General features: G+C 43.4%; 2 protein-coding genes across 4 annotated transcripts in view; one reads left to right on the top strand and one right to left on the bottom strand.

Annotated features, from left to right (window-relative positions):
- Positions 1-36: 36 nt before the first annotated feature.
- On the top strand, positions 37-20,386 carry YIPF5 (Yip1 domain family member 5). Its single transcript, XM_068112489.2, has 6 exons — positions 37-391; positions 625-755; positions 13,972-14,120; positions 19,236-19,381; positions 19,543-19,724; positions 19,881-20,386. The coding sequence occupies exons 2-6, from the start codon at positions 637-639 to the stop codon at positions 20,041-20,043; spliced, it is 759 nt and encodes a 252-aa protein (XP_067968590.1). The 5' UTR covers positions 37-391; positions 625-636; the 3' UTR covers positions 20,044-20,386.
- CCDC138 (coiled-coil domain containing 138) overlaps positions 20,251-27,962 on the bottom strand; it is a 38,155-nt gene continuing 30,443 nt past the window's right edge. For 2 of the 3 annotated variants that reach the window (XM_078775874.1, XM_078775872.1), the window contains 6 exons: positions 26,132-26,272; positions 25,909-26,019; positions 23,095-23,302; positions 21,492-21,668; positions 21,187-21,325; positions 20,251-20,961 (listed from right to left, as the gene is read on the bottom strand). In XM_078775874.1, the coding sequence (XP_078632000.1) occupies positions 20,790-20,961; positions 21,187-21,325; positions 21,492-21,668; positions 23,095-23,302; positions 25,909-26,019; positions 26,132-26,272 (948 nt within the window). In that variant the 3' untranslated portion in view covers positions 20,251-20,789. The remainder of the gene's footprint in view (positions 20,962-21,186; positions 21,326-21,491; positions 21,669-23,094; positions 23,303-25,908; positions 26,020-26,131; positions 26,273-27,962) is intronic. The other variant, XM_078775873.1, reaches the window with a different exon arrangement.

Genomic DNA, 27,962 nt, shown 5'->3' with positions numbered 1-27,962 from the left:
ATAAACCAGTCATATCGAAGGATTTTAAAAGCAGTCATATCGGAGACGGAATAAAGCATTTTGTTTTTGCTTTGTTCATCTCGAAGGCCTCTACGACTACGTGCAAAGCTAAATTCCCGCCAAAATTGAGTAAGGGAAGTGCATTATACGACAAGAGTCGAAATACGTACATTGTTCAGTTTATGAACTTATTACAGTTGCTCTAAATAATAATAATAATAATAATAATTTTTAAATCGTTGACATGGCCTCAGGTTTTTATTTGTATACCGGAAGTGCGTTGTGGTGATGTCCTGTGCTGACGTGGGACCGTGAGTGTTCATGGAAGTGTCGTTTTTCGCCTCGTCTTCAATCTTAGTGGATGAAACCTGAGCTGGAGTGACGGTACAAGGTTTGTGAGCTATATTGTTGCGTTCTCGATGCTGTGGTAATTCCTTTACAGGTTCTTTGGCCTACTCGGATTGTGCTGCGGAAATTGCTTTCTTCTAACTTGTGACTTTGTGGTTTTTTTTGTAACGATATTACACTACAGGTCGTATGTGTTACGATCCGTGACAGTGTCACGTTGTGTTATGAACATCGGTTTTAAATGATTTGTTCCTTAAACAAAAAATTTCTTCGCAGTAAACGCCGGAGATGGCCAACTTTGGACCACCGGACCAATTTACAGCGGATTTCTACCAAGCGTCGTACAACGTGGATGATCAAGCTGCGAAGTACAATCACAATGCAGGACAAGATGCCTACTACAGCGGGTGAGACGCACTGATGAGACGGAGCAAGTTCCGTGATACTTCAAAAGGGATCCCTCGCGTCCAATAAATGCTTTTCGCCATCGTAGAACTAGGACCAGGAGCACACGGTCTTCCATAAGGTGTTTCGTTGTATGTGCGCAGTAGTCACAGGTGTCGTCGAGTCCGTGTTTGTACTGTAAAAGCTGTAGGCGGTGTCCACAGTGGAAGCCTGAAAGGTGAACACGATCACACCTGGGGAGTAATTTTTCTGTGCCGTCGATGGGTCGGGGGTGAGTGACCAGGACACTGTTTGGGCCCAGGTTATTGATTGCGGTTATGGTGGTGTGAGTACGGTTGTGTTTTTTATACCCCATGCACGTAAAGGTAAAGAGCAGGGTTAAGAAATTGGGTCAGTCTGTCTGTCTACAGACGTTAATCTATAATCGAGGAACTACTTTACTTCAATTGATTGTTATATTTTGAACACGAACCTATAGTTGAGCAGTACTTTGGCTCTGAATTTGGCTGTCACAACCTCACAGAGGCGCAAAGTTTTTTGTTTTTTTGTTTGTTTGTTTTTACTCAAACAAAATTGAAAACCATTCCAAACAGGAGACCTACTGTTTGTAAGGACTCATAGAGGACACAAACAGGCACAAATAACTAATTTAACGTTAAATAAGGTGGTGTAAAATACACCATCAACGATGGTAAACTTCCAAAAAATTATTACAACCTTTAAAAGTTTTCTTTCATTACCTCCGCCACCAAAGGTGGATGGAGGTTATATTTTCACCCCTGTCTGTCTGTCTGTCTGTCCGTTTGTGAACAAAATATCTCAAAAAGTTGTGGGTGGATTCGGACGAAATTTGGCAAAGATGTAGCGTATGTGACAAGGACGAAATGATTAGATTTTGGTGAAGATCCGGATCCGGCTACTAGAATTTTAAAGTGATTCTTCACCATTGGAAGATGGAGCCAAAAACGATACATGGCAGGATATTTCAAAACGTTGTGGATGGATTTGGACGAAATTTGGCAGAGATGTAGCGTATGTGACGAGGACGAAATGATTAGATTTTGGTGAAGATCCGGATCCGGCTACTAGAATTTTAAAGTGATTCTTCACCATTGGAAGATGGGGCCAAAAACGATACGTAGCAGGATATTTCAAAACGTTGTGGATGGATTCGGACGAAACTTGGCAGAGATGTAGCGTATGTGACGAGGACGAAATGATTAGATTTTGGTGAAGATCCGGATCCGGCTACTATAATTTTTAAGTGATTCTTCACCATTGGAAGATGGGGCCAAAAACGATACGTAGCAGGATATTTCAAAACGTTGTGGATGGATTCGGACGAAATTTGGCAGAGATGTAGCGTATGTGACGAGGACGAAATGATTAGATTTTGGTGAAGATCCGGATCCGGCTACTATAATTTTTAAGTGATTCTTCACCATTGGAAGATGGGGCCAAAAACGATACGTAGCAGGATATTTCAAAACGTTGTGGATGGATTTGGACGAAACTTGGCAGAGATGTAGCGTATGTGACAAGGACGAAATGATTAGATTTTGGTGAAGATCCGGATCCGGCTACTAGAATTTTAAAGTGATTCTTCACCATTGGAAGATGGGGCCAAAAACGATACGTAGCAGGATATTTCAAAACGTTGTGGATGGATTTGGACGAAACTTGGCAGAGATGTAGCGTATGTGACAAGGACGAAATGATTAGATTTTGGTGAAGATCCGGATCCGGCTACTAGAATTTTAAAGTGATTCTTCACCATTGGAAGATGGGGCCAAAAACGATACGTAGCAGGATATTTCAAAACGTTGTGGATGGATTCGGACGAAACTTGGCAGAGATGTAGCGTATGTGACGAGGACGAAATGATTAGATTTTGGTGAAGATCCGGATCCGGCTACTAGAATTTTAAAGTGATTCTTCACCATTGGAAGATGGGGCCAAAAACGATACGTAGCAGGATATTTCAAAACGTTGTGGATGGATTTGGACGAAACTTGGCAGAGATGTAGCGTATGTGACAAGGACGAAATGATTAGATTTTGGTGAAGATCCGGATCCGGCTACTAGAATTTTAAAGTGATTCTTCACCATTGGAAGATGGAGCCAAAAACGATACGTAGCAGGATATTTCAAAACGTTGTGGATGGATTTGGACGAAACTTGGCAGAGATGTAGCGTATGTGACAAGGACGAAATGATTAGATTTTGGTGAAGATCCGGATCCGGCTACTAGAATTTTAAAGTGATTCTTCACCATTGGAAGATGGAGCCAAAAACTATACATAGCAGGATATTTCAAAACGTTGTGGATGGATTTGGACGAAACTTGGCAGAGATGTAGCGTATGTGACGAAGATTAAATGATTAGATTTTGGTGAAGATCCGGATTCGGATCTGGCTACAATAATTTTTAAAGTGATTCTTCACCATTGGGAGATCGGGCCAAAAACTATACATAGCAGGATATTTCAAAACGTTGTGGATGGATTTGGACGAAACTTGGCAGAGATGTAGCGTATGTGACGAAGATTAAATGATTAGATTTTGGTGAAGATCCGGATTCGGATCTGGCTACAATAATTTTTAAAGTGATTCTTCACCATTGGGAGATCGGGCCAAAAACTATACATAGCAGGATATCTCAAAAAGTTATGGACGGATTTGGACGAAACTTGTTGGACAAAAATATCCTTCCCATGTCGTTTTTCTCAAGACTGCACAGGTGATTAGTGTTGGAACTTTCAGCTGCAAGGAACTGCGTATTTCTCATGTCCAAGTGGTTTGATTTTTTTTTTAATTCTAAATTCAACATTTTTGCCTCTCCGTCTATGTGCTCAATGCGTATTGTTAATATACAACCTGTGATGATGTGAAGGAGTTTGTTTTGCGTTGTCCGTAGGGTGTTGAGATGTGATTGACAGGCTGGAGGCCCAGGATGAGCTGGTGTAGTTGATGACGAATGTCGTGTACTGTTTGTATATTTGTGACGTTTATTTGTGTTGTCCGGATTCAGTGCCTGTGAGTGCCCGTGGTGTGTTCAGAATGGGTGTGCATGTTTTTTGTTCCTCCGCTACCGGAAGCATTATGTTTTCGGTTTGTCTGTGCGTGATGATTTTGTTACCGAGATATCTTGTGTATCGCAGAAGGGGTTTTTACCCAACTTGGTACAAAGGTGTATTATGACGCAAAGATGAACTGACTCGGTTTTGGGGTCAAAAGTCATGTGACCTTTATCCGAAAGTAGGAGATATTCATGCGTGCATACGTTTTGCGTGTTGGTCGGGATCGTTGTTTTTGAAATATGAATAACAAATGGAAATGGTTTGGTATCTGGCGTTTTGGTGGTGAGGGGTGTCTATACAGTGCTTCAAAGTCCCCTCTGATGATTGTGTTTGGGAGGGAGTATAGGTTGTGTAATTGTGGTGAGTATTTGGTTGGTACAGTGGGGTGTGTGGTGGTATGTAAATGTTTATGATGTTTGTGTGTTCTTTATTACCAGTTTTAATTTTGAAAGCTTGAAATTCAAGTGTGTTTTTCTGGTGGTAGACTTGGGTGATGTGTATTTAATTGACTTGTGAATGTATGTGATGAGGACTCCACCTCTTGCGTCCAGCCTGTCTGTGCGTATCGGTATGTAGTTGGGAATGGTTGGCGTTTTGTTTTTCTCATGTACTTTGGTTTCAGATTGTATGATGTCGATGTGAATGTTTGTTAGTGTGAAATGTTTCGGTTGCATGGTCTTGCTGATGAGGCGGTCTGTGTTGGTGTTGGAGGGTATTAAAGTTGTGTGTGCATTTTGGGGTTTAGGTGGTTGGTTGTATGCAGGTGGTGAGGGTGTATGGGGTGGAAGTGATGAGATGGAGGTATGCATTTGGGACGTGTGTCAGTGCATCGTTGTTTTGGGTCTGAGCTTGGATTCATCCAAAATCTGCAGACACAGGTCCATCCACGTATGTGTGTGGTCTGATAGTTTACAGGTACATGCCAGATTGGACCATTTGCCACACCTTGTGTAGCGGACGGAACCCCCTCCGGCCATGGAGCTCATTTGAGTTTTACATGTTGGGCAAATGTGTACTGTGGTGGGCCCCAGGTTAGTTTGTCTCCAGCTAGGAGGAGAGAGGGAAGGATTGCCTGAGGAAGGTCACTCTCCATAGATAAAAGAAAACTCCAGTTTGTTGTGGATATGTGATGTGCTAGAGTGTGTCGTTGGTTGTTATCTCCATTTGCGGGTTTCAGGAAGTGGAACGGAGTCCTCCCAGGACTGAAAGTATCCACCTCCTCTTCGGTAAGGGAACACGGTTCATGCACCAAGCTGTTCAACTTTGTCCGACACATGCATATACACACACACATGCATATACACATACATGGGGGGTGGGGGGGGGGGGGGGGGGTGGGGAAGGGGGTGGGAAGCGAGCACCTCAAAGAGTTATCCCCAATAGTTACACATGTAGTTGCTGTCGTCATGGCTGTGGCTGTTGTTTATGTGCTCCTTCCAGATACAATTGTATATATTTTCTATTGCTTTAATAAGTGCTGTATTATTACTATATAAAATGTGGTGTGCTCCTTTAATGTCCGTCACACATTCTAAAGTGTTCCTGTTGTCGTAGAAAAATAGAGAAGGTACCGTTGGAGCCGTTCCCTCAAGCTCTAAATCCTGCTTCTTCCTCTTCCTTCTGCTTGCCATCTTGGTCTTCTCTTTTTTAACTCTTTCTCCATACTACTAGCTTTGAGCCAATGTCCACACTATGGTTTTCCTTTTGTGGTACCCCACACATCATCTCATCATTCCTAGCTGTGTCCTCTCAATTTTCTACCCTCATTCCACAGTTATAACTACAGTACATCAAAACCAGTATAATACAGACTAAATATACTCTAGTTTTTACTTCTATTGATATATTTTTGTGTTAAAATGCCTTAACTCTCCCCATTTATTCCATGCTCGCCTATTCTAGTTCTCAGAGCTATTGTAACTCCGTTCCACCACCTTCATCTAACAAATCTCCGAAGTACTTCATACTCCACTATTCCTCTAGGCTAGGATGCATTTCAGAAAACCACGATGAATAACCCAACGACTAAAAGCGGGGCAATTTTTCCCATAACGAATAATAGCAATGGGGGCGGATCAAAAGATGGAAGTTTGATTGCCGCCGAGGATTTTTCGTCTTATCAAAAGTTGTGCATACTCTAACACTATTTTACATAAAATAAAATTATACATAATTTAATACTAAAAATTAAAATAATACACACCTGAGATAAGCCGTGATTCGGAGGTGGAGAGGTGCGTGTTGGAGTTATGGGAAGGAGGATGCTGGAGAGGCAGCAGCAGGTGGATCACCTGCCTCCAGATCATGAGGATCATTAGGTTGTAGGTTGACTTAAGAAAGAAAATTTCTGAAGGCCAATGTTTGAAAATGTTCATCCATATTGAATATCTGTTGGGGAATGAAGCCACCCACCTTCCTCAATGATCACCTTCAGTTCTTCAGGACAACTCTGCTGCAGCCACGTTGTCCCCTGCAGCTTCGCCAGTCAATTTAAGGCTATGACGGTTGTGACACCTCTTGAAGCGGTCAAACCAGCCACAGCTTGCAGAAAATGGCTCTGGTGTTGAAGATTTGCCCTCTTGTTCCAGCAGATGTACATACAGACTCCTTGCTTTCTCCATTATTAGTCCCCTACCGGTTTCACCGGAGGGGACGATAGGTTTTCTCTCCGACTGTCTGCCCGTCCGTCCCAACTGTGGTTTTTCAAACTTTTTCCCCAAACCCTATAACATATTCAACTGAAACGTGGTACGTGGCTTTATTGTGATAATTTACAGAACAAGTTTGAGTTTGAAGGTGCTTTGTCAATTTTTCAGAGTTATGGCCTTTTTGGACTGGGAAAATATCACATTGCTCGGGAACATTTATTGCAAAGCAATTCTCGCTCTTATTAGTTGGCCGAGTGGTGTCTTCTTTGTATTCGTGTCACATATTCACTGAACCAGCATGCGTTGCATGGCCTCAGGTTTATTTGACCTTTGCCTTGTTTAGGTCTTCGATGACGAATGATTTGCCTGCTTTGCAAAATCAAGCACTTGCTGTTTTGCTTGATAAACAGATCACACAGTAGTTTGAGGCAACCCTAATGCTCGAGTTACATCAACATAACTCACCTTTGCCCATTATTTTTATCACATCTATTTTCAATTCTGTCATACTTTTTCTTGCTCTTTTGGCCACATAGTAATCTTTGTCAATTTCATGACGTTTTGAAGCCATTACTAGGTAAAATGGTCTTCACACGGTGATAGCAGAAGCACACAAGACCGAGAATCGATGAGAGATGGCTATCAGACGCTGCGAGACGAAAACCCGGAAGTTGCATCGCGATAACCCGGAGGTGAGAAACGGTGTAAATTAATGAAAACTTTAACGATGCATACTCGAAAACAACCTTAACATGACTTCAAATATTTTTTATAGATGGATGTTTATAGACGGATACCTGGATAATAGCTACGAAAAGCAAAAACTGGTCTTGAATCATTGACGACGTAAATACAAAACGACTAACAGGTGACCAACGAATAATGAGGTATGACTAACAAAAACTCTGAACCTTTTCCAGTTTGACTTCAAATACCATATGCATTACCCCCATGTTCTCTGCATCTTGATTTGCACTGGAACATTTTTACATCTAAAATTACCAGCCACGATAACCACGCTTCCCTCAACTCCACTGCATTTCAGATAACACCACCTTTTGCAAGATTGGAATCTTCAGTGATGAAGCTGAGTCTATGGGCCTATTAGACTAGACGGATTTTTTGAGAAATGTGAATGTTAGGTGCATTTTGGGTAAAAGTTGGGAACCTCACTTTTTAACATAACTAGGGTATGCTGAATTCGATTAACCCAGTTCCCAAGCCGAATTTTGAGTTTTTGACCTTCTAATTAGCATAAACAAAATGGCCACCAAATTGCCATTTTTGGACAATTTCTTTGAACAAGCATTTATATATCATGTATGTACATGCAGCTCTTTTACTTTAACTTTACAACTTTTACCCCCAAATGCACCTAGAAGCTTATGCATGGCCTTTTTTCATAAATCCATCTTGTCTATATTATGGTTGGTGACATATTGAAAGAGACATTCAAACTGACATTGAAATTGGACACTATAAAATGGGAAATGGTTTTAATAAGGCAATGTTTCAGACAACCATTTATTCTAAAATTAAATATACATGGCCATGAAGCACAAACATTCAGGAATGGCGCACATGTTATTTTGCCAAACTACATCAAATTCATATAAGGGGTCTGATCATCACTCTGTTGCTGACAGGCAAACATTGATGTGCACCTCAACTCTGAATAGCGACATTTGCAGCGTCGAGTCTTGCATTGCTTCTGGCATGCACAACAAATCATCTCCAGGCAACTTTCTAGGATTGGACTGTGACATCAGAATAGGCTCTAGTCCTGAATCACCACGTTTCCATCCCATTTCTACAGGTGCAGGAAGGTCAGGTATGGCACAATGAGCATTTCTCCATACCATGGCTTGATAGATAGTGTACTCGCATCAAATGGAAATGAAGAGCATCACTTGTCGGTGACATTGCTTCTGGTTTACCAGTCTTGGAGAACAACATATGTCGTGCTGAATCAACAGAGGAACCCTCAAAATTTAAAACTCAAAATTCGGCTAGGGAACTGGGTTAATCGAATTCAGCATACCATAATTATCATAAAGCTCCACACATTCGTTCATCTTTTTCCCACCTGTGGAACAAACGTCCACATCCTTTTCAATGTCATTCTTCTCTCCAAGGTTTCAAGCCAACTGTTCACCACAACTCGGATCATCCTCCATCCAAAACCATGATCTTTTATACCCCCGATATTAACCTCCAAGTCCACCTCCTTCTAAATTTCCAGTTTTTCTTTCCTTGGAGTTTACTTCTGTGTCCATCTTGTCCTCCCCACATCCCTCGTTCTTCCCAACATCCCTCGTTCTTCCCAACATCCCTCGTTCTTCCCAACATCCCTCGTTCTTCCCAACATCCCTCGTTCTTCCCAACATCCCTCGTTCTTCCCAACATCCCTCGTTCTTCCCCACATCCCTCGTTCTTCCCCACATCCCTCGTTCTTCCCCACATCCCTCGTTCTTCCCCACATCCCTCGTTCTTCCCCACATCCCTCGGTGCTCCCCACATCCCTCGGTGCTCCCCACAGCCCTCGTTGCTCCCCACAGCCCTCGTTGCTCCCCACAGCCCTCGTTGCTCCCCACAGCCCTCGTTGCTCCCCACAGCCCTCGTTGCTCCCCACATCCCTCGTTGCTCCCCACATCCCTCGTTGCTCACCACAGCCCTCGTTGCTCCCCACAGCCCTCGTTGCTCCCCACAGCCCTCGTTGCTCCCCACAGCCCTCGTTGCTCCCCACAGCCCTCGTTGCTCCCCACAGCCCTCGTTGCTCCCCACAGCCCTCGTTGCTCCCCACAGCCCTCGTTGCTCCCCACGTCCCTCTATTTTGTGCAAGTCTCGCGATGAATATACATGCGTAGGACGTTTCCTCATTAGGTAAATGGAATGTGTATCTGTGTTTGTGGTTTAAAATCTGGCAAAGCAGGGCCACGAGAAATGCCCAAAGCAGGGCCATTTCTCGGACCACGAGAAATGGTCCGCAGAGGTCAAATTTCAAATTTGACTGAAAAAGTTCATGTTATGTACCAAATGAAAGCTGAAAACATGTACTTTCAGATAATATCAAGATCACTGAGTTAGCTTGTTCTGTTGGCTTACATCACTCATTGCAATTAATGAAGTCATTCTTCTGAAAAGCGCAGTAAAATTGGCCCTCGATAATGCAAAGAACTATTAATTCATTCATTCTCTCAATTCATTGGTATGAAGTCAACAAATGCTATCCATCAGAAGCTACCTGTATGAAGATTATTTCAAAACCAATTGAAAAAATATGAGTTGTCCTTCTATGCTTTAAAATTAAAACTCAAATTAGGAGTCAGATGTCACTCCGTGACGTGTCACTCCATAACGAAAATTTGACATTTGGTTACTTTTCTCTTTAACTGGGTGGATGAAAAACCAAATAAATCCAGGGTCATTAAGAACTTATACCACCCAATCATTGTACAGAGTAATTTTTTTTTTTTTTTAATCTCCAGAAAAAAAATTAAAAAGAAAACCTGTCACTCCGTAATGTTACAGAGTGACTCATTCTGTCAAACAATTGATAACTCAGCCTGAAAAAGGTGGCGGCAGAGTAGCTGTCCCAGAATTCATTGCGTGCTAGATTTTACTTCCGTATGACAAGTTTCAAGTTTACGCGTGGTCATCTTGAGCGGTTTTGAAATCGGTTTATATCCAGCAATCGGTGAGTACAAACTACACCTCTTTTGTCACCTGTGGATACGCGTCGAATAGGAAAACTAGACAAATAACCGTGCCACCGCGGACCGCCAACTTTGCAGTGGACAAGCTAAGTGAAGCCGCTTACAACCTCTACTGTCAGTTTTTGTGGCCTAAAACATTTCATGATCTTTTAGATGATTCGTAGAAGGGTACGGTGCAATTCATATGGATAATTTGTCGATGCATTCATATTACAGAAAGGATGCCATTGACTGCTGCCGAGCGACAAAAGCGTTTTCGAGACAGGCACAAGGAAAAATGCAGGGAGCTGGATGCGAAACGCAAGAGAGAGGCGCGTGCTGCTAATGTTGCGAAGGCAAGGGAAAGTGAACGTGTGCGTCAGCGGAGATGTCGGGCGAAGGCAAAATCACTGTGAGTCCTGTTCCAACTTCTTGGTCTCCTGCCTACAAGAACAGCTCCAGCATCGGCAAGGCTGTTAAACGAGCTCGAGAGGCCCTCCCGAAATCACCGAGGAAACGCAAAGCTGTTATCAGACGGCTTGCTGTCGGAAACGAACCTACCCGACATGAAGTTGACACAGAAAGCAAGTATGCTCCCGAGCACAAAGTTCCTGCCGATGTTAGTGATGCTGTTAAGAAAATTTATGAGCAGCCAGATATTTCATGGATGTCGCCAGGGAAGAAAGACTTTGTGGTCATTAAGACTGGGAAACGGAAGGACAAGGTACAAAAGAGTTTCCTAATGATGACAATACGAGAGGCATACAGTTTGTTTTGTGAGAAATATCCAAACATCAAGATCAGCTACTCCAAATTCGCAGCACTTCGTCCAGCTCTGCTGGACTCATGCCTCAATTGCCTCAATTGAATGCCTCAATTCAAAGTTTCCACACAATGTCTGCCTCTGCAGATATCACGAAAACATGCGCCTCTTATTGGAGGCCTTGTCATCTCATGTACCTGGACTTTCGACCAACTTTCGTGAATTCCTTGGAAGCATTGTATGTGATCAGGATTCGGACAACTGCATGACAGGAAAATGTCAGGAATGCCATACCAAGTTTGCCACAGTGTATTCTGTCGACGACGAAACAGCTAACCTGCCGCTGAAGTGGTTTCAGTGGGAGACAATTGAGCAGCGGGCCACAAAAGAGGCTAAAGATGGGACTGTTCAGGATGCCCTGCATGAGATATGCAACCAACTTCCATACTTCAGCTTGCACTCATTCATCAAGAGGAAGCAGAGCTACTTCTTTGAAGATAGAAGGAAGGCAGTTGATGGTGATCACGTTGTCGTCCAGGTCGATTTTGCAGAGAACTATGCTGCGATAGAACAGAATGAAATCCAGAGTGCTCATTGGAGCCACGTCCAAGTCACTCTATTCACAGTGTGCGCCTGGATTGATGTTAATGTTACCGAGTCTTTCGTTATTGTTAGCGATGACCTCCAGCATGGCAAATATGCTGTTCATACCTTCCTGTCCAATATCATCACCACACTGATATCACGCCACCCCAGGATTAGGGCGATTGACTTTTTTTCAGATGGGGCAGCCAGTCAATTTAAACAGAAATTCTTGTTTTCCAATCTAACATTCCTTCAGGAATTGTTCAAGATTCAATTATCCTGGAAATTCTTTGCCACATCTCATGGTAAGGGTGCTGTTGATGGGATAGGAGGTGAGGTAAAGAGGAGAGTTTGGTTGGCAAATCTGGCTGGGGATCCTGTATCTGATGCAGAATCCTTCTTCCGCGTAGCAGCGGCACAGTGCAAAAAGATCGAAGTTTTATTCATCGCAGCAGGAGACATTGAGAAGTGCCAGTCGCAATTGGACGAGCGCTGGCAGTTAGTGACGTCGCTTCCGAAAACACACCAAACACACTGTGTGAAACCTGTGAGGAAATATGTTGTGAGCGCCTCTATGTACTCAACAGCGGAACAATTTGAATTGGTGAGTCTTCACCCCGAGTGCCATGTATCATCCTTGGAATGTCAAAATACTGCTAGTCCAGCACCTACTGAGCGCCCCAGGTCAGGCAGTCAACCCCAAGTGCACCCTGGTGACTTTGTGACTGTGCAGTATGTCACAAAAAAATCTAAGAAGTTGTTTGTTGGCCAGGTGACTCAGATAGTAGATGATGGTTGTTTGGAAGTATCATTTTTGCGAAAAATGGGCCTATCTGACTTGGCATATACATTCCCAGAGGTGGAAGATAAATCCTGGATTGATTCCAACCAAGTCGTCAGATTCCTTCTTCAGCCATCCCTCGACCATCGCAATCATTATGTATTTGCTGAATGTCCTTTGGGAAAGGGAACCTTTTGCAGGGCAGTCATGTGAAGTTTTGTGATGTGGCCAACTGATTAATTCTAAACTTTGTTTTGTTTCTGGTCATCCACTCGTAAATTGTTCTCAATTTCTTTAGTCTATTTCTTGACTTTTTTATATGTTTATTGTATATTTTCTCAGGTCAGATTTTTTATTTATTTATTTATCTAAAGTGTTAGATGTTGAAACGCCAGCACAAGTCAGCTGGGTTCAGAATGAAAGCCTGGCGTTATCTAGAAATGATTTGTTGCTTTGGGAGAAATCTCAAAATTGACTCGTCACTCCGTAACGGGATTTTTCGTCACCCCGTAACGGGACTATTGTAATTATTTCAGAGTAATTAGGTCATGTCTGGAATTTTGAAACCCCTGTACTGAAGGCACAACTATTAGTGTATCTTCCCATTATTTCATTACAATTTTATAACTATTGTGAGAGCAGAGTTTTCAATAAATGTTGTTATTGTTTAATAAATGACAAAAGACAGTGTCACTCCATAACACAGTTTTTGAATGTTAATTACTTGACAATGGTCCAACTTATAGGAACTCCATTAATATCTCTGTAAAGTGCAACTCTTCCTTTACAATATGATATATAGAGAGTAGGTACTAGTGGCTTTATCACTATGCTAGAGCAATCAAAGTTCACAAAAATGACTCAAAGTGTCACTCCGTAACGTCGTGGAATTGCCCAGCAGCAATATTAAAGGGACACCAGGCATCCAACTTTTGAATATCTATAAATAATAGACACAAGATTGCAGGAACATTTATTTAGATTTGAACCTGAATAAAAACCACCTTTAGAGGCCATTTTTCCCCGCAAGCGGGGGTTGGCCTTTTTCGGGAACTGTGGTTGTTGTTGTTTTTCGGTCCCCTTTTTGAAGCAATGTTTTACGGCCGGATGCCCTTCCTGACGCCAACCCTTTTTGCCGCCTTTAACGACAAGCAGGGAATTACCAGTGAACTGGTACTCAATTTGCCGACCTCGGAAGGATGACAGGCTGAGTCAACCCCCCTGGCGTTAATTCAGCGATTGACCGGGATTCGAACCCAGGATCCTAGGATCCTAAAGCCGGCACCCTAGCCGCTAGCCCAACACCAGGGATACACTTCCCTGGATTTGAACTTTTGAATTTGATAGAAATTTTGAATTTGATAGATTTGAACCTGAATGAAATATAATAAAAAGATGATGGTCAGGACTTTACCTCTGCCACTAAAGGTGGATGGAGGTTATGTTTTGATCCCTGTTTCTGTCTGTCTGTGAGCACGATATCTCAAAGTTTAGGACGAATTCGGATGAAACTTGGTGGACAGGTTGGACGAATCGATTTGATTTTTGACATCCGATAATTTTTAAAGCGACTTCACTATTGAAAGACATTTTCAAGATCATGTTGAACCAAAGTGAATGTAATAGCGTTTCTTTTAACCTTGTTTTATCTGCACACTTCTTTTAGCGTTCCCTATCCTCAGCAAGAAGCATATGCACAGCGGCAACCTGCGGCTTATTCCGGGCAAATCTACAATCCCACGCCGACGTTTGCCAATCCGAGCACCATGCACACGTACGGCGGAGGCTTTGAGGACGAACCTCCATTGCTGGAAGGTTTGCATTTCATCGACGTTTTTCTTTGGATTCCCCTTTAGTTACAACTATAATAAACTTTGTACCTTTGGTTTGGTGTGATTGTAATTATTATAGAAGCATTACTCCCCCCCCCCCTAACCCCCTAACTCCCTCCTCACCCCCCCCTCCCTCCCGACTCCCGACGCACCCCCTAACTCCACACCCCCCACAACTCCCCAATCCTAAAACAAATCCAGATTGTGCATGTTAAGGCTTGCTGCACACATCCCCTCCACTCGTTCCTCACTTCTCCTTGAGGCTGTTCAAGCCCACTTCCCACCTCCCCGGGCTTCAAGGAAGTGGCGTACTACCATCCCACGTCACCCCCAATCCTTTTTACCCCCATGATTCCTACCAAACCCAATTCTCTTCCTTGCAGATTACTTTTTCTTCTTCTCTTCATTCATACCTTGGTTATTATGTGCAACTGCTATTGTTGTGCAATGGTAAGTTCGTCGCTTAATTTTTCTTTTTACCCCTGGAACACCTCGTTTTCCTTGAGCTTCGACCTTGTAAATAAAACTAAAAATTTATCGAACTGGAGATGTACAAATCTTTAAGAAAACATTTTTATTTACAAATTAAATAAGGTGAAGAATAAAATTCTGGCGAATTGCTCAAACAGCTATTTAGACGTGGTGTCCAGAACAGTTGTGATGCTTGAAAAACCCTTGCCCATCACAGATTCTATATTTGGAGGTTACACTGACAACTGAACCGATACAATATCTTTCTTTTATGATGACATGATATATCAGAGGTGTTGTTACCTCCACCACTGAAGGTGGGTGCAGGTTATGTTTTCACCCGTTTGTCTGTGAACAGACTTTCTCAAAAAGTTGCAGATGGATTGGTGGACAGGTCGGGTGTGTGACAAGGAAGAATCGATTTGACTTTGGCGACACTCTGTATCCGAGAATGTTTTTCTGTGATTTTTCACCATTGAGAGATGGTGCCAAACACAATATGAATACAGTTGTGGCCAAAAATATTAGCATCCTTGCACTTTTTTCAAATAATGCACCATTCCTTCCAGACAATTGTTGAAATTAAGAAATCTTTTGGTATCCACATAGGTGTTGTCATGCGGATCCCTCCGGTTAACATCAGGGACCATGGATGGACCAAACGGATTTACTGGAGGCGACGACCAAACACGGATTTTGCTTTGACTCACGGGAAGAGGAATATGCGGCAAAAGCGCTTACCTTGAGCGAACCGACGGCAGCTCCGATCCTGCAGGGGAATTAACTCAAGTGAAAACACAATTAGAATGTACAAAAATAAAGATGTTTATTCCGGAACCCGAGAATAAGGAACGCGGCGGTAATAAAATAATGCTCCTAAATTGGGATCCCACACACCTCACTTCGAATACGCCACACAGGAATAAATAAATAAAAGAAATCGTCGTGTGATTGTGAATGTAGGGTGTGGCCTTATCTGTCCGTCGGTTGCAGTGTATCGTCCAACACGGCTCCGAGCTCCGGCGCGAAGGAACCCTTCATCCGCTTAGCCCACGCTCTGCTAGGCCCGAGCCAACGCCCTCGCTCCAATCCCCTTGCCGTTCGCACACGAGGTCCCGCCCGTTCACAGCACCGAGCCTTGCTCCCGCACCACGCAGATGGTGAACCAACGACCACCAGGACCTCAAGACCAAGAAGGGAAGCGCAGAGACAAGCGACCAGTGAAGAAGCCCAGAGCGAAGAGGAAACCACAAGTGCGAGGAAGCCAGGAGAGAGCTGCGAGTTAAGAGCTGCTGAAAATGTCGTGCAGCGCCCCCTTTTGTAACCTGGGTTATGACGTCGGTCTCGGCGCGCCCCCCAATCAGCGCCTCGTAGCTTCCCGCCGTTCACTGAACCTTCCAGCGCCTTCCCTCCAATGAACCACCTCCTTCTCAGTTGCGTCTTCGCGCCTACCGCCCTGATTGGCTGGAGGTTCGCGCCTTCCGCGCCAACCAATCACACGTTCCCTGTAGCATGGTTACAGCTCGAGTCACGCGGTTGCCAGGCTAGCTGGTGGTGTAGCTGGCGGCGGCCATCCGGCAGTGCCCCGATCTGGCTTCCTGCCTGTCTTCTTCCGAAGTCATTGTAAGGGAAGGGAACTAATTAATGTGTGCACTAAAGGGCCTATCTAAGTGTTTATATGTGCATGCATTGCCACAAGGGACAAAGGTTTGGTGACAGGGGGGACGACGAACAAAGGAATCTTATCCATAATCCGTGGACTATTTAGCACGCCCTGCTCCCTCGTAGCAGGGACATCAATACAGCTTATCCCGACAAACCGGACCACACATGGAACTTATTACAGGATAGATTCCCGATCGCAACAGTCGAATACCAACCTATACTGATCTACCTGGCTCGAGATATTCCTCTCCCCAAATTCATAACAGTATGTATTTCTTTGGTTTGCAGTGGAACAAAACAAAAAAAAGCTTTAAAAATCACTAAATCTTAGCTTATTCCACACAGAAATCCTAAAATGGCCCAGACAATATTATTGGCACCTTTTAGAAGTTGTTATAAATAATTACATTTCATGCAGGTGATTTTCCTTTATCTTGGAATTGAACTCACCTATGGTGAACTGCAGGTACCTGCAATATAAAAATCACTCATTCAACCAGTTTGAATAGAGAAAAGGAGTCATTCTGCTGTTTTGTGTCACTGTGTGTACCGCAATGAGCATGGCGAAAATAAATAAAACCAGAGAATTGTCTGAGGAGGTCAGACACAAGATTGTAGCCAAGCATTGACAATCTCAAGGCTACAAGTCCATCGCCAGAGACCTTGATGTTCCTGTGTCCACCGTACGCAATGTTATCAGGAAGTTTAAGGCCCATGGCACTGTAGCCAACCTCCCTGGACGTCGCCGTAAGAGAAAACTTGATCGAAGATTGCAGCGAAGGATTGTTCGAATGGTGGAGAAAGCATCTCGATCAACTGCCAAACAGATTCAAGATGACCTTCAGACACAAGGTATGACAGTTTCAAATCGCACCATCCGTCGCCAACTCAATGAAAGGGGGTTCTATGGAAGGACCCCACTGCTGAGAGACAGACATAAGAAAGCCCGACTGGAGTTTTCCAAAACACACCCGAACAAGCCAAAATCCTTCTGGGAGAATGTCCTGTTGACAGATGACCAATTTAGAGCTTTTTGGTGAAGCACATCATCTCTATGTTTACAGAAAACCAAATGAAGCCTTCAAAGAAAATAAAACCTTCCCTACATTCAAACATGGAGGAGGTTCAGTGATGTTTTGGGGTTGCTGTGCTGCCTATGGCACTAGGTGCCTTGAATGTGTGCATGACATCATGAAATCGGGAGATTACCAAGGCATTTTCGAGTGCAATGTTCAACCCAGTGTCAGAAAGCTGGGTCTCTGTAAAAGGTCGTGGGTCTTGCAGCAGGATAATGACCCCAAACACACTTCAAAAAGCACCCAGGAATGGTTCAAGACAAAACGCTGGACTGTTCTGAAGTGGCCAGCAATGAGTCCAGATATAAATACCATTGAACACCTGTGGGGAGATCTGAAAACAGCAGATGGGAGAAGGCACCCTTCAAATCTGGGAGAACTGGAGCAGTTTGCACAGGAAGAGTGGGCCAAACTGCCAGTAGAGAGGTGTAGAAAGCTCATTCATGGCTATAGGAAGCCCTTGACTGCAGTTATTTTGTTCAAAGGCTGTGCTAACAAATATTAAGTCTTGGGTGTCAATAATTTTGCCAATGCCATTTCTTTTTGTTTTCTGATTTATAATAATATATTAAGTTCTGGATCAAAGACAAAGGTTCTGTAATATTAACAGTGAAATAAAGAATCGTGGAGACCAAATACTTTTGTCAATTTCAACTTATTTTTAGGGAAAATTGTGAGTTATTTGAAAAAAGTGCAAAGGTGCTAATATTTATGGCCACGACTGCATAAAGAAGAATTTATACCAGAGACTAAAAATTGTACGTGCTGCTTCCTTGCTTGAAAATGATAGAGCACGGACAATCCCCATTGGTTGGCAACGATGGGGAGTTGGAAATGCCCCACTGGGTACGGTGAGAAAAGCGGCACCATTGTTATGACGTTGCTGGTACCCAGAATATCCCGGGAAGCGACAGTAGTAGTGACAGCACTTCCCCCAAGCTCAGTGGCTGTGTTAAGTGTTTATCTCGTCAGCGTGTCCGTTTGTGTGTCAGTCAGCTCTATTATGAGCCTTAGCCCAAGTATAAATTAAATAAATATTTCAAAACCTTGTGGTCGAGTTATGACAAATCTCGGTGGATGGGTTGGTTAGGCGACAAGAACAAGCCGATTAGATCTTGTTTTCGGTCCGGATCCAGATCAGTGGGATACAAAACATAAACTGTTCAGCCTGGCAGAGGTACATGCTCCACTGAGTGCCGTTCTTGTTCATGTTTGTTTTATTCTCCATACATTAGGATCCAATAATGAACTTGCTGTTGTACTTTGCTAGTTAGGTATTGCATCATCTAATGCGGTGTTCATTTTGAAGGAATGAATGAATATGAATGAATGAATGAATGATCGTTTTAAGGCCATTTTCCCTGCTGGAGCAGGGGTTAGCCTTGCGGGTCCCATGACAATCATGGTTCCCTATTTGAGGCAATGTTTTTATGGCCGGATGCCCTTCCTGGCGCCAACCCTTAGTCGCCTCTTATGATGCGAGGGATACGGTCGATACCGGGTACCTATTCTAAACCGGGGTACACACCAGGATCATTCATCCCAGCAAGCTGGTACTTAATTTGCCGACCTCGGAAGGATGACAGGCTGAATCAACCCCCCTGGTGTTAATTTAGCGATCGACCGGGATTCGAACCCAGGATCCTAGGATCCCAAGCCGGCACCTTAACCGCTAAGCCAACACCAGGCTCCAATAAGCAATTTTGAAGGGATGGTACTATTTTACTGAATGCAACCGTTGAACACCAACTTGTGTGACATTGGTCGATAGGTTTTAACTTTCCCATCTCACAAAGATTTTTATTCATGTTACGTCACTTCCATTTGGTCATTGTTGAAAATGCAACTATAGATTTCTTTTATCTTTTAACTTTTCTTTCCATCAGAACTGGGCATCAACTTTGACCACATCTGGCAGAAGACACTGACAGTGCTGAATCCTTTTCGTGCTACCGATGGAGGAATCGTTAATGAAACGGACCTCACTGGGCCCATAGTCTTTTGCCTTGCGTTCGGTGCGACGCTCCTCCTTGTAAGTCCGATATATTTCCAAATGACCGTTGAGTGGATGATATGTGCTGTGATTTCCAATACTTGTCCCATCTAAAAGAGTCGTTTGTCAGGAACAATTCGGCATCTGGTATTGCTGTGGAAAGGCTAAGTGTTATTATTATTCTCTGGTTTTCTTGGAAGGCGGGTAAGATGCAGTTTGGATACGTGTACGGGATCAGCGCACTCGGCTGCTTGGGAATGTACTGTCTACTTAACCTCATGAGTCTGGCTGGCGTGGCTTTTGGTTGCGTCGCAAGCATCCTGGGATATTGTCTTCTGCCAATGGTGTTGCTCTCTGCTGTTGCTGCCATAATCTCCCTTCAGTAAGTACTGATGTCTTGTGGTTGCACAGGATCTATTTTGCATACCAATAATAAACATTTGTTGGTTTGAGGAGCAAGTTCTGGTTTTGCTGCAAATTTATAGGACTCGCCAGAATGGAATGTCTGAGACTGACATGAACTTTCATTCTGCCACAGTGGCCTGCTGGGCATGGTGTTGGCGGGAGTGATAATAGCTTGGTGCAGCCTTTCTGCTTCCAAGCTCATCATTTCCGCGTTGGCGATGGATGGACAGCAGCTCCTGGTGGCTTACCCCTGCGCCCTGCTTTATGGAGTTTTTGCGTTGCTCACGCTGTTTTGAGATTCGGAAAGCTCCTGTTTGGCCCACATTATAACTCGATGCTGTTTTTCTGACTCGACGCCATTCACGTTGGAGTAGGGCGTTGCACCGAAGAGCTGTGTTTTGCTTAATGGACGTGAGTCAAACCTACACCAGTTGGGTAGACAACCTGCATGACATGGCCTTTGGTAAAATTCAGATATCTGATGGACAGCATTTAAGCACATGTTTGAGAGATGAGTTTTTTTTTATTTCCTGCAGAATTCCAGAAACAAGGATACAAAACAACTTTGGGTTTTGCCACTTTTGCAGTGATAGTTTTTCTTGCTCTTTTCTTTGGCACAATGAAGAACATAGAAATTTGTGCACATTGTTTACTTTCTGCTCTCATTTGCACGTTCCGATTAAGCAATCCTTTGGTAGAGCAATTTTTGTTTCTTCAAAAAGAATTCTTCGTTCCTTTACCAAAAACTATTCTGTCTTGTGCTTAAGTATTTAAAACAAAAATTCAATTAACAACTCACTTAATTCCCATACTGGATAAAATCCAAACATTTTGTATTGCAAAAGTTACAACCTTGGATTTTATGAGACGGGTACGAATTAAAGGGGTAGCACAGCTTTACACAGTTATTGGAACCATTTTGAAAATTGGGAATGTACTGTCGACTTAACCTCAGACGATGGCTGGCGTAGGCTTTGAAATATATATATATATATATATATATATATATATATATATACATAAGGTTTAGAGGGAGATAGCATTATGTGGCACTGCAGGATGGTTGAAAAGTGGGATGTGCAGTGCCTCCAGCAGGAAGACCCAGGTTCAACAGCACCGAGCGAAGGTTCATAGTCAGGAAAGCGTGCTTTGCTTCAGGGTCTTGGCAGCGACTAGTGATTAGTCGAGGAAGGCCAAATTTCTCGAACAACTTCCTGTTAAAGCGACAGTAAAATATGTCAAAATTCCTGTCTGTAAAGAGAAAACTTGCCTTTTCGAAATTGTCAGTTATCCGTTGATTGTGAATATTAAAAAAAGCAACGGCCTGCTACCCTCATAAGCTTCTACGTTGATACCTAGCACAATGGGTGGGAGGAAAAGAAAAAAAGGGCACATTGGCTCATCTAACAACTTGTGGACTGCAAATCTGAACGTCACACCTGTGCATGGTGAGATTCTGCAGCAGCATGCTCAACTTCTCCAGCACGTTGAGTGCAACTCGTGGAGATCGCAGCAATGCGACACAACTTCTGAAGAAGGCCTCGGTTCCACATCCTGCTATAAAGGCCTCTGACACTCCTGTGCATCCAAGCGAGCAATAATGGAATGTTTCAGTTGGCAAGAATGAATTGGTTTGATTACTGTTATCCTTTTTTCTTTCTTTTACAAAAGCAAAGCAGCCAGGTTTTCTGGGGAAGTGACAAATTTTAGAAGAAATAATAATAAATAAACAGCTTGATTGTACTGCAGTCAGCAGCCATGAGAAGTAGGGAGTCTATGGCAGAGGAAAGTAGTCCACGAGCTGACGGGCGCAGGAAGTGGACAACCGCACTGAATGCGCCATGTTGCAAGAACAGATGTCGGGCTTTGGGGTTTTGCAGATCAACTCGAAATATGTCCCATACTTGAGCCAGAAGGTCCACTGGAGACACAGGTTGTAACAATGTATGAGTACTGATGACACTGGTCAACAGCCAAATTGGTTCTGACTTATTTTCAACTGTTTATAACTAATTTGGTGCCCACGAATCCGAATCCGACCTTAAAATTTCGCTATCACGTAACCTTAACGTAGTACATCATGTGTGGAAAAAAATATTTAGAGCATGCGAATTTCTTAAGTCTCAAGTCTATTTATTGTTACAAAAAATATTAACTTAAAGTTTTTATTTGTCACATAAAAAAAATGTAAATCCAAAAATAATATGAACTTTATAAAATATCACAAAAAATAATATGAACTTTATAAAATATCCCAAAAAAAAAAAGAACTTTAAGCTTTTATTTACATCACATAAAAAAAATGTAAATCTCCAAAAATAATATGAACTTTATAAAATATCACAGAAAATATGAACTTTAAGCTTTTATTTACATCACATTAAAAGTGCTTCTGAACTTTACTTTTGCGTTTGTCGGAGCAATAACTTTCACGCTGTAAAGTCCAACAGTAGTCGCCCATCATGTTTGGATTGAATCGGCCTTGATATCGAGTCTCCATGATGGCAATTTCCTGGTGAAACCTTTCTCCATGTTCATCACTGACATCGCCAAGATTTTGTAGAAAGAAGTCCAGATGAGAATGGAAGAAATGTATCTTGAGTGACATTCGAGCACCGAGCACCTGGTAACTCTTCAACATCGTGTCCACAAGCTCTTCATAATTTGGTGCTCGAACATTTCCAAGGTAATTGTTAGCAAGAGCCACAAAGCTATCCCAAGCAACGCTTTCCAGCTCAGATAGTCTCGTTTCAAAGTCCTGATCAGTTGGTACAAGACGAATTTGAGGACCATTGAAAACACCTGCCTTTACTTTGGCCTCAGATACAATGCCTTGGAACTTCATCAGCAAGTAGTGGAAGCCAGCACCATCTTGATCCAAGGCCTTCACAAAGTTCTTCATCAAACCAAGTTTCAGATGAAGTGGCAGTAAGAATACCTTCTCAGGGTCAACAAGAGGTTTGTGAATTTCAAATGAAGTGGTATTCCTATGGTATACTGGTTCTCAAAAACTGGATGTGCTCGTGAAAATTGGATATCATAATCGAAATTTACAGGTTCATGTTGGTTAGAATCACCTCAAAATATATTAGAACCATAAAACTTTTTAAAAATTTGTTGAGCAGTGATTGGTGCATTACTAACACGACAATCACAATTTGTTGATTGCTGTTGTCATCTTGTAAAGAATGTTCTCGATTGCATATCGACTAGGGAAATAAATGATTATCTCTAGTTTAACAACAAGGTAGACGTATGTATTCAACCTCTCCAAAGTTAAAAGCAAGAACAAGGCAAGTGCACTTATCAAAAAATAAATAATGGTATAAGAAAGAGTGAGAGCTAACCTTGAGACAACGTGCGAAGTATGACCAGAGATGACAGGAAGCGAGTCTCGAGATCAGAACTGTGCAAAAAGCCACCGGGCTTTGGGACGCAGATCGACGTCGGCTCAACCCAATCGAGATGAGTAGAGGGCTTTTCCGTCTCTCCAGGAATGCCACCTTTGAAAAGCTCCTCGCCCAACCGTCGGTACGTAGTCGTGAGCCCGGTATGCTGCAAGGTAAAAGGGGTATTGCTGATGTTATAACATTCGTACCAATATCTAGGCTACGAGGCTGCACAAATTGCAAATTCATATTGAATGAGAAGGAAATGTTCCAGCCATTCTCACACCCGTGTTGGGTAATGGGTGACATGGAAATCTACACCGTTCGAACAAAGGTACGTAGCTCACGGGATTCCTGTCGCTCGTGTGATCCCGAAGCAAAACCGTTTTGACAACTTTGTCGTGAATTGGAGACATCAGTGGGAAAAAGTCATTTTTAAAATTATTCAGATAATTTCAAGCAGGAACCTAATCTTCCACTTTGTACTGTGTCCACGTGTGTCCATTTTGCATCACTCAGAATGTGCTACAACCTTCCGCACACATTTATGTCTACACCTTTTACCACCACTCAACCACCCCCCTCCACCAGGGGCGCCACCAGGGATTTTGGGCCCCATGAAAAGATATCACAATGGGCCCCGCCGCGCGCGCACATTTTTTCCCCAACATTTTTGCCAGGAGGTTGAAACAATGCTTATATTTCTGCATACAGAATGGAATTCACTATTTGATGCAAGACTGATACCCACACAAGCAGCAGCCGCCTGGGTCTTAAAACCGGCCCGGGCATCCTTCACCTTGGTCGGCCCATTATTCATTAATATGTTGCTTATCTGAGAAAATAGACAAAATGCTTGAAAAAAACAAACAATAAAATCCACTAAAAATTAAATTTATTTTCAGTAACACAAGCACATGTCATGTCTGAGAGAGTAGGTGCCTGCGCAGTTCGCTGCTTCTGGCAGCCACACCATCAATGATATCCTTAGTGTCACGTTTGATCAGGATCCCTTTTCCACAGACATCAACATGAACGCCTCAAGATGTTCTTGTGTCATTGTACTTCGCAGACGGCTTTTGATTATCTTCAAAGCAGAGAAAGACCGTTCACATGCCACTTGTGACACAGGCAGCGTTAGCAGCAGCTTGTAGGCAAGCCCAATGCTCTTGTAGGCATCAGTGAAGAGGTTCAACTTGAGCACCTTGGAGCAGCAGAGAGGACAGGCTTTACATGACTTACATGTACTTGGCAGAGTCTTCCTGTCCTGTTCAGACTCACTGTCCTGCACTGTATAAGCATCTGCTACTGATTGTTTCAGTGTTGACCATTGTTCTCCAAGGCTTCACAGTTCTTTTCGTAGTTGTTCCGCAGTGACACCATCATCAAATATCAGCAAATGTTTATGCAGCTCTTCCATAGCTCCCGATGGCACTTGATCAAAGTTCCTTGGGTGAAGAAGTGAGAGATCAGCATACAATGTTGCTGATCTGTCAAACCGCTGCTCAATGCTGCTCACAATAGTGTCCACTATTTGTGTCCACAATACTGTCCAATATTTCCACCACTCACGGACTATACCCACCTTCCTTTGTGAAAAATTGGGTCACATACTGTTGTCCTTTCTTTTCTCTCTCTCCTGTCTTTCTTTTCTTTTTTGACACCCAGATTTGTTTTTTAGCTGAGACCTGACGCTCCTGAACCAGCACTTCTCACGCTCAATTCACTGTCTGCTAGCAAGCCGTTCGCGTCTGGTTTGGGGGCAGGACCAAACCATTTCATGTAAATAGAGGGGGTGGGGGAGATTGGGCAATACAGAGGCTCTCTGGATTTTTACTTTTTGCCAAAAACAAGAAAAGAAAAAGAACTGTTAGTTTTATTGGTCTATTATTCTATTAAAGATGATAGGTTAATAATTTAACATTGAGAATTTTCACCTAATGTTCCAATAATTTTTAGGGCCCCTGTCAGTGCAGGGCCCTTGGAATCATCCTAACTTTCCCCCCCCTTACGGCGCCCCTGCCCCCCACTGGGAATTAAATAGGAACCGAGTTTGGTTACAGGGCCAGAGGGGTTCAGTAATTATGATGAAAGATGTAATAAGTTTTAAAATCCACCGCTTCCTCCCTAACACATCCATCCCCTCCCCTCCCCTCCACTCCTCTCCTTCACTCAGAAGGGACTGAGGTGGACATGGAGAGCCAGAGCCACAGATGATTTCGCCCAAGGAATAATTTAAGGGTTTTCTACTGCATACCTGGAGCTGAAGATGGCAAAACAAAACCTTAAACTTGCTGAGTCACAGGGATGTCTGAAGAGGAAGTGACCATGAACCCCGCCATGCACAGGCAAATGAGAAGTGCAAATTTCAACCAAACACGTGGAGTGGTGATTAAATTACATTATCTCTCGTAGCTGCAACCTCCATGGGCGTTACAAAATGGCCAGCAGCACCAATTCGGTCTGGGATGACCCAAAGGCAAGGTCAATTAACGCTGCCAGGATGAATCAACACTCCAGAGCTGAAGGTTTTACCAATCCACAGAACCATCTGCTATGCACAATTTCATGTGTGGAAAGGCCGAGGCAATCACTTGGTGGTGTTAGTCCAAAGAGTGTAAACAATCTATGGAAACTATTGTTATACACATCCATGTATCACCAGCATCCCCACTCCCACAAATCTAGTGCACATAACTACATTATGTAGTACAAGGAGGAGCTTTTTGCCCTGATATAAAAAAAATTTTAAGCTCAATAAGTGCCATGTACCTGTACTTGGTCATGCAGATAGGACAAGGTGATGTTGACAAAGTTTACCACCAATAGTTGGTACTTTGCTGGTGGAGTGTGACACAGATCATTCACCAGCAGTGGCAGCACCTGAAGTCAATGAAAGACAGCATTGAGAGGAAAAAAGAAGAAGAAAAGCAAGTCTGTGTAGGTGTGGAGGAAACGATTAATGATGGACTTGTGTACGAGTCATGAGGAACACCTTGCAGCATTTTGCACGAAAGACATCCTCCGAGAGAAGATATGGATGCCTTTTGGGTCGGATGCCTGGAAATGCCCCACATCCAAGGCCAGTGTGTGCGAGCCACTCCAGTAGAAGCCCAGTGAGATCCCAAGCCACATGCTGGAAAAGTTCAATGAAAAATTAACTCAAACATGAAATTTGCTGCCAAAGATAAAATGCATGGAATTCACATGAATCCTGAGCATTTAAAAAATCTTTTTGTATACCAAATCGAGGCTTTTTTGTATACAAGGCTTCTGTAAAATCTAATACATACAACATATAATAAAGGGAGACGGAGATGAGGGGGAGAGAGAGGGAAGCACAACAACAGTGGAGAAGGACATTGGGAGGTCTGTGGAAGGCAGAGGGCTGTGGCAGGGTACACGGGAAAAACAAGATGGACACCACTCGGACTTTCAGGAACGAAAACGGAATTTGATGGAGGTGGATTTGGGGTGAATTAACGGGGGTAGAAAAGATCAAGGTTTTAGATGGAGGAAGATAAGAGATGGTGGTGAACAGCTGTTTTGAAGACCTGGAGGGAGGAGTGGGATTGAAGAGAGTGAGGGGTTTGTTCCAGAGGCGGGAAAAAAGAGGAATGAAAGAGTGAAGGTGAACAGAGATTGTTGATTTTGGTAGTTTCATCAGAAGAGGGTTGATGGCAGATCTTGTGTGACCTGCAGGAATATTTGGGGACAGAGCACAGAGAGAGCTGGTGGAGCAAGGCCGAAGAGGAGTCGGTAGAAGACAGAAAGACCACCAACCTGCCTGCGGTGAGAGAGAGAAAGGCCTTCAGAATCAGCTTCATCACAGATTCCAATGATCCTGAAAGCTTTGCTTTATACAGCGTGAAACCGAGCTCGGTGTTAGGCAGCGGCACCACCCGAGAGAAGAGAGCAGCACTCCATCAAGCTGTGGATGAAAGCTTTGTATGTGTTGAGAAGCTCAGTCGTCCCAAAGAAGGACTTCGCATGACAGAGAATGCCTAGTCGGTAACTGGCTTTGGAGGCCAGCTTGGAAATGTGGTTTTTGCAGGAAAGATTTCAAACAGTTTCTCAATTTTGCAAGCCTAAAATTCTGATCTTCTTTCATATGCAGCACATGGCTGTAGAGGAAGGTGGGGACGGTGTGAGGGAGGGGCAGCACAGCTGTGTTGCTAATGCAGTGCCCCCTAAAGGTTAGAGCAGAAACTTGTAATTTGTTCAGAAATGCTGGGAAACATGACGCCCAACTTAACATCCATCTGAGAGACGGCACACCCATCGATGAATAGCCCGGCATGTGAAACACCAGGGTTGCAGTTTATAGCTGGGGCGAGTGCATACCTCCAGAGTCTAAGCTATCCTGATATTCTTTAAATGCTTGTGTTTACAATTAATCAAAAAACACACCCAATTCACTCCAATTTGATGGTTCAGCAGATGTTCATTTCATCCAGATATGATGATTTTCATCCAGATATGAGAAGCTAGCCTGGTGTTGGCTTAGCGGTTAGGGTGCCGGCTTTGGATAACCTAGGATCCTGGGTTCGAATCCTGGTCGATCGCTGAATTCAATGCCAGGTGGGTTGACTCAGCCTGTCATACTTCCGAGGTCGGCAAATTGAGCACCAGTTCACTGGCAATTCCCTGTGTGTCGCAAGAGGCGACTAATAGTGTTGGTGGCAGGAAGGGCATCCAGCCATAAAACATCACCTCAAAAAGGGGACCACGGTGCCCGAAAAAAGGCCAACTCCTGCTCTGCGGGAAAAATGGCCTCTAAAGGTGTTTTTTTGGGGGTTTTTTTTGAGAAAACCCTCATCCATATT

The sequence above is a fragment of the Myxine glutinosa genome, chromosome 4 (genome assembly GCF_964187855.1).
Source record: "Myxine glutinosa chromosome 4, kmMyxGlut1.1, whole genome shotgun sequence".
Taxonomy (NCBI): domain Eukaryota; kingdom Metazoa; phylum Chordata; class Myxini; order Myxiniformes; family Myxinidae; genus Myxine; species Myxine glutinosa.
The sequence above is the reverse complement of the archived record's forward strand: the minus strand, read 5'-3'. Positions and strand labels throughout refer to the sequence as shown.

What these genes read in the sequence shown, in the direction of transcription:
- YIPF5 (XM_068112489.2), top strand. Translation starts at nt 637, where the DNA reads ATGGCCAACTTTGGACCACCGGACCAATTTACAGCGGATTTCTACCAA. An exon ending in CGAACCTCCATTGCTGGAAG is followed by an intron (nt 14,121 to 19,235) that starts GTTTGCATTTCA and finishes TCTTTCCATCAG; the next exon opens with AACTGGGCATCAACTTTGAC. An exon ending in TCGGTGCGACGCTCCTCCTT is followed by an intron (nt 19,382 to 19,542) that starts GTAAGTCCGATA and finishes TTTTCTTGGAAG; the next exon opens with GCGGGTAAGATGCAGTTTGG.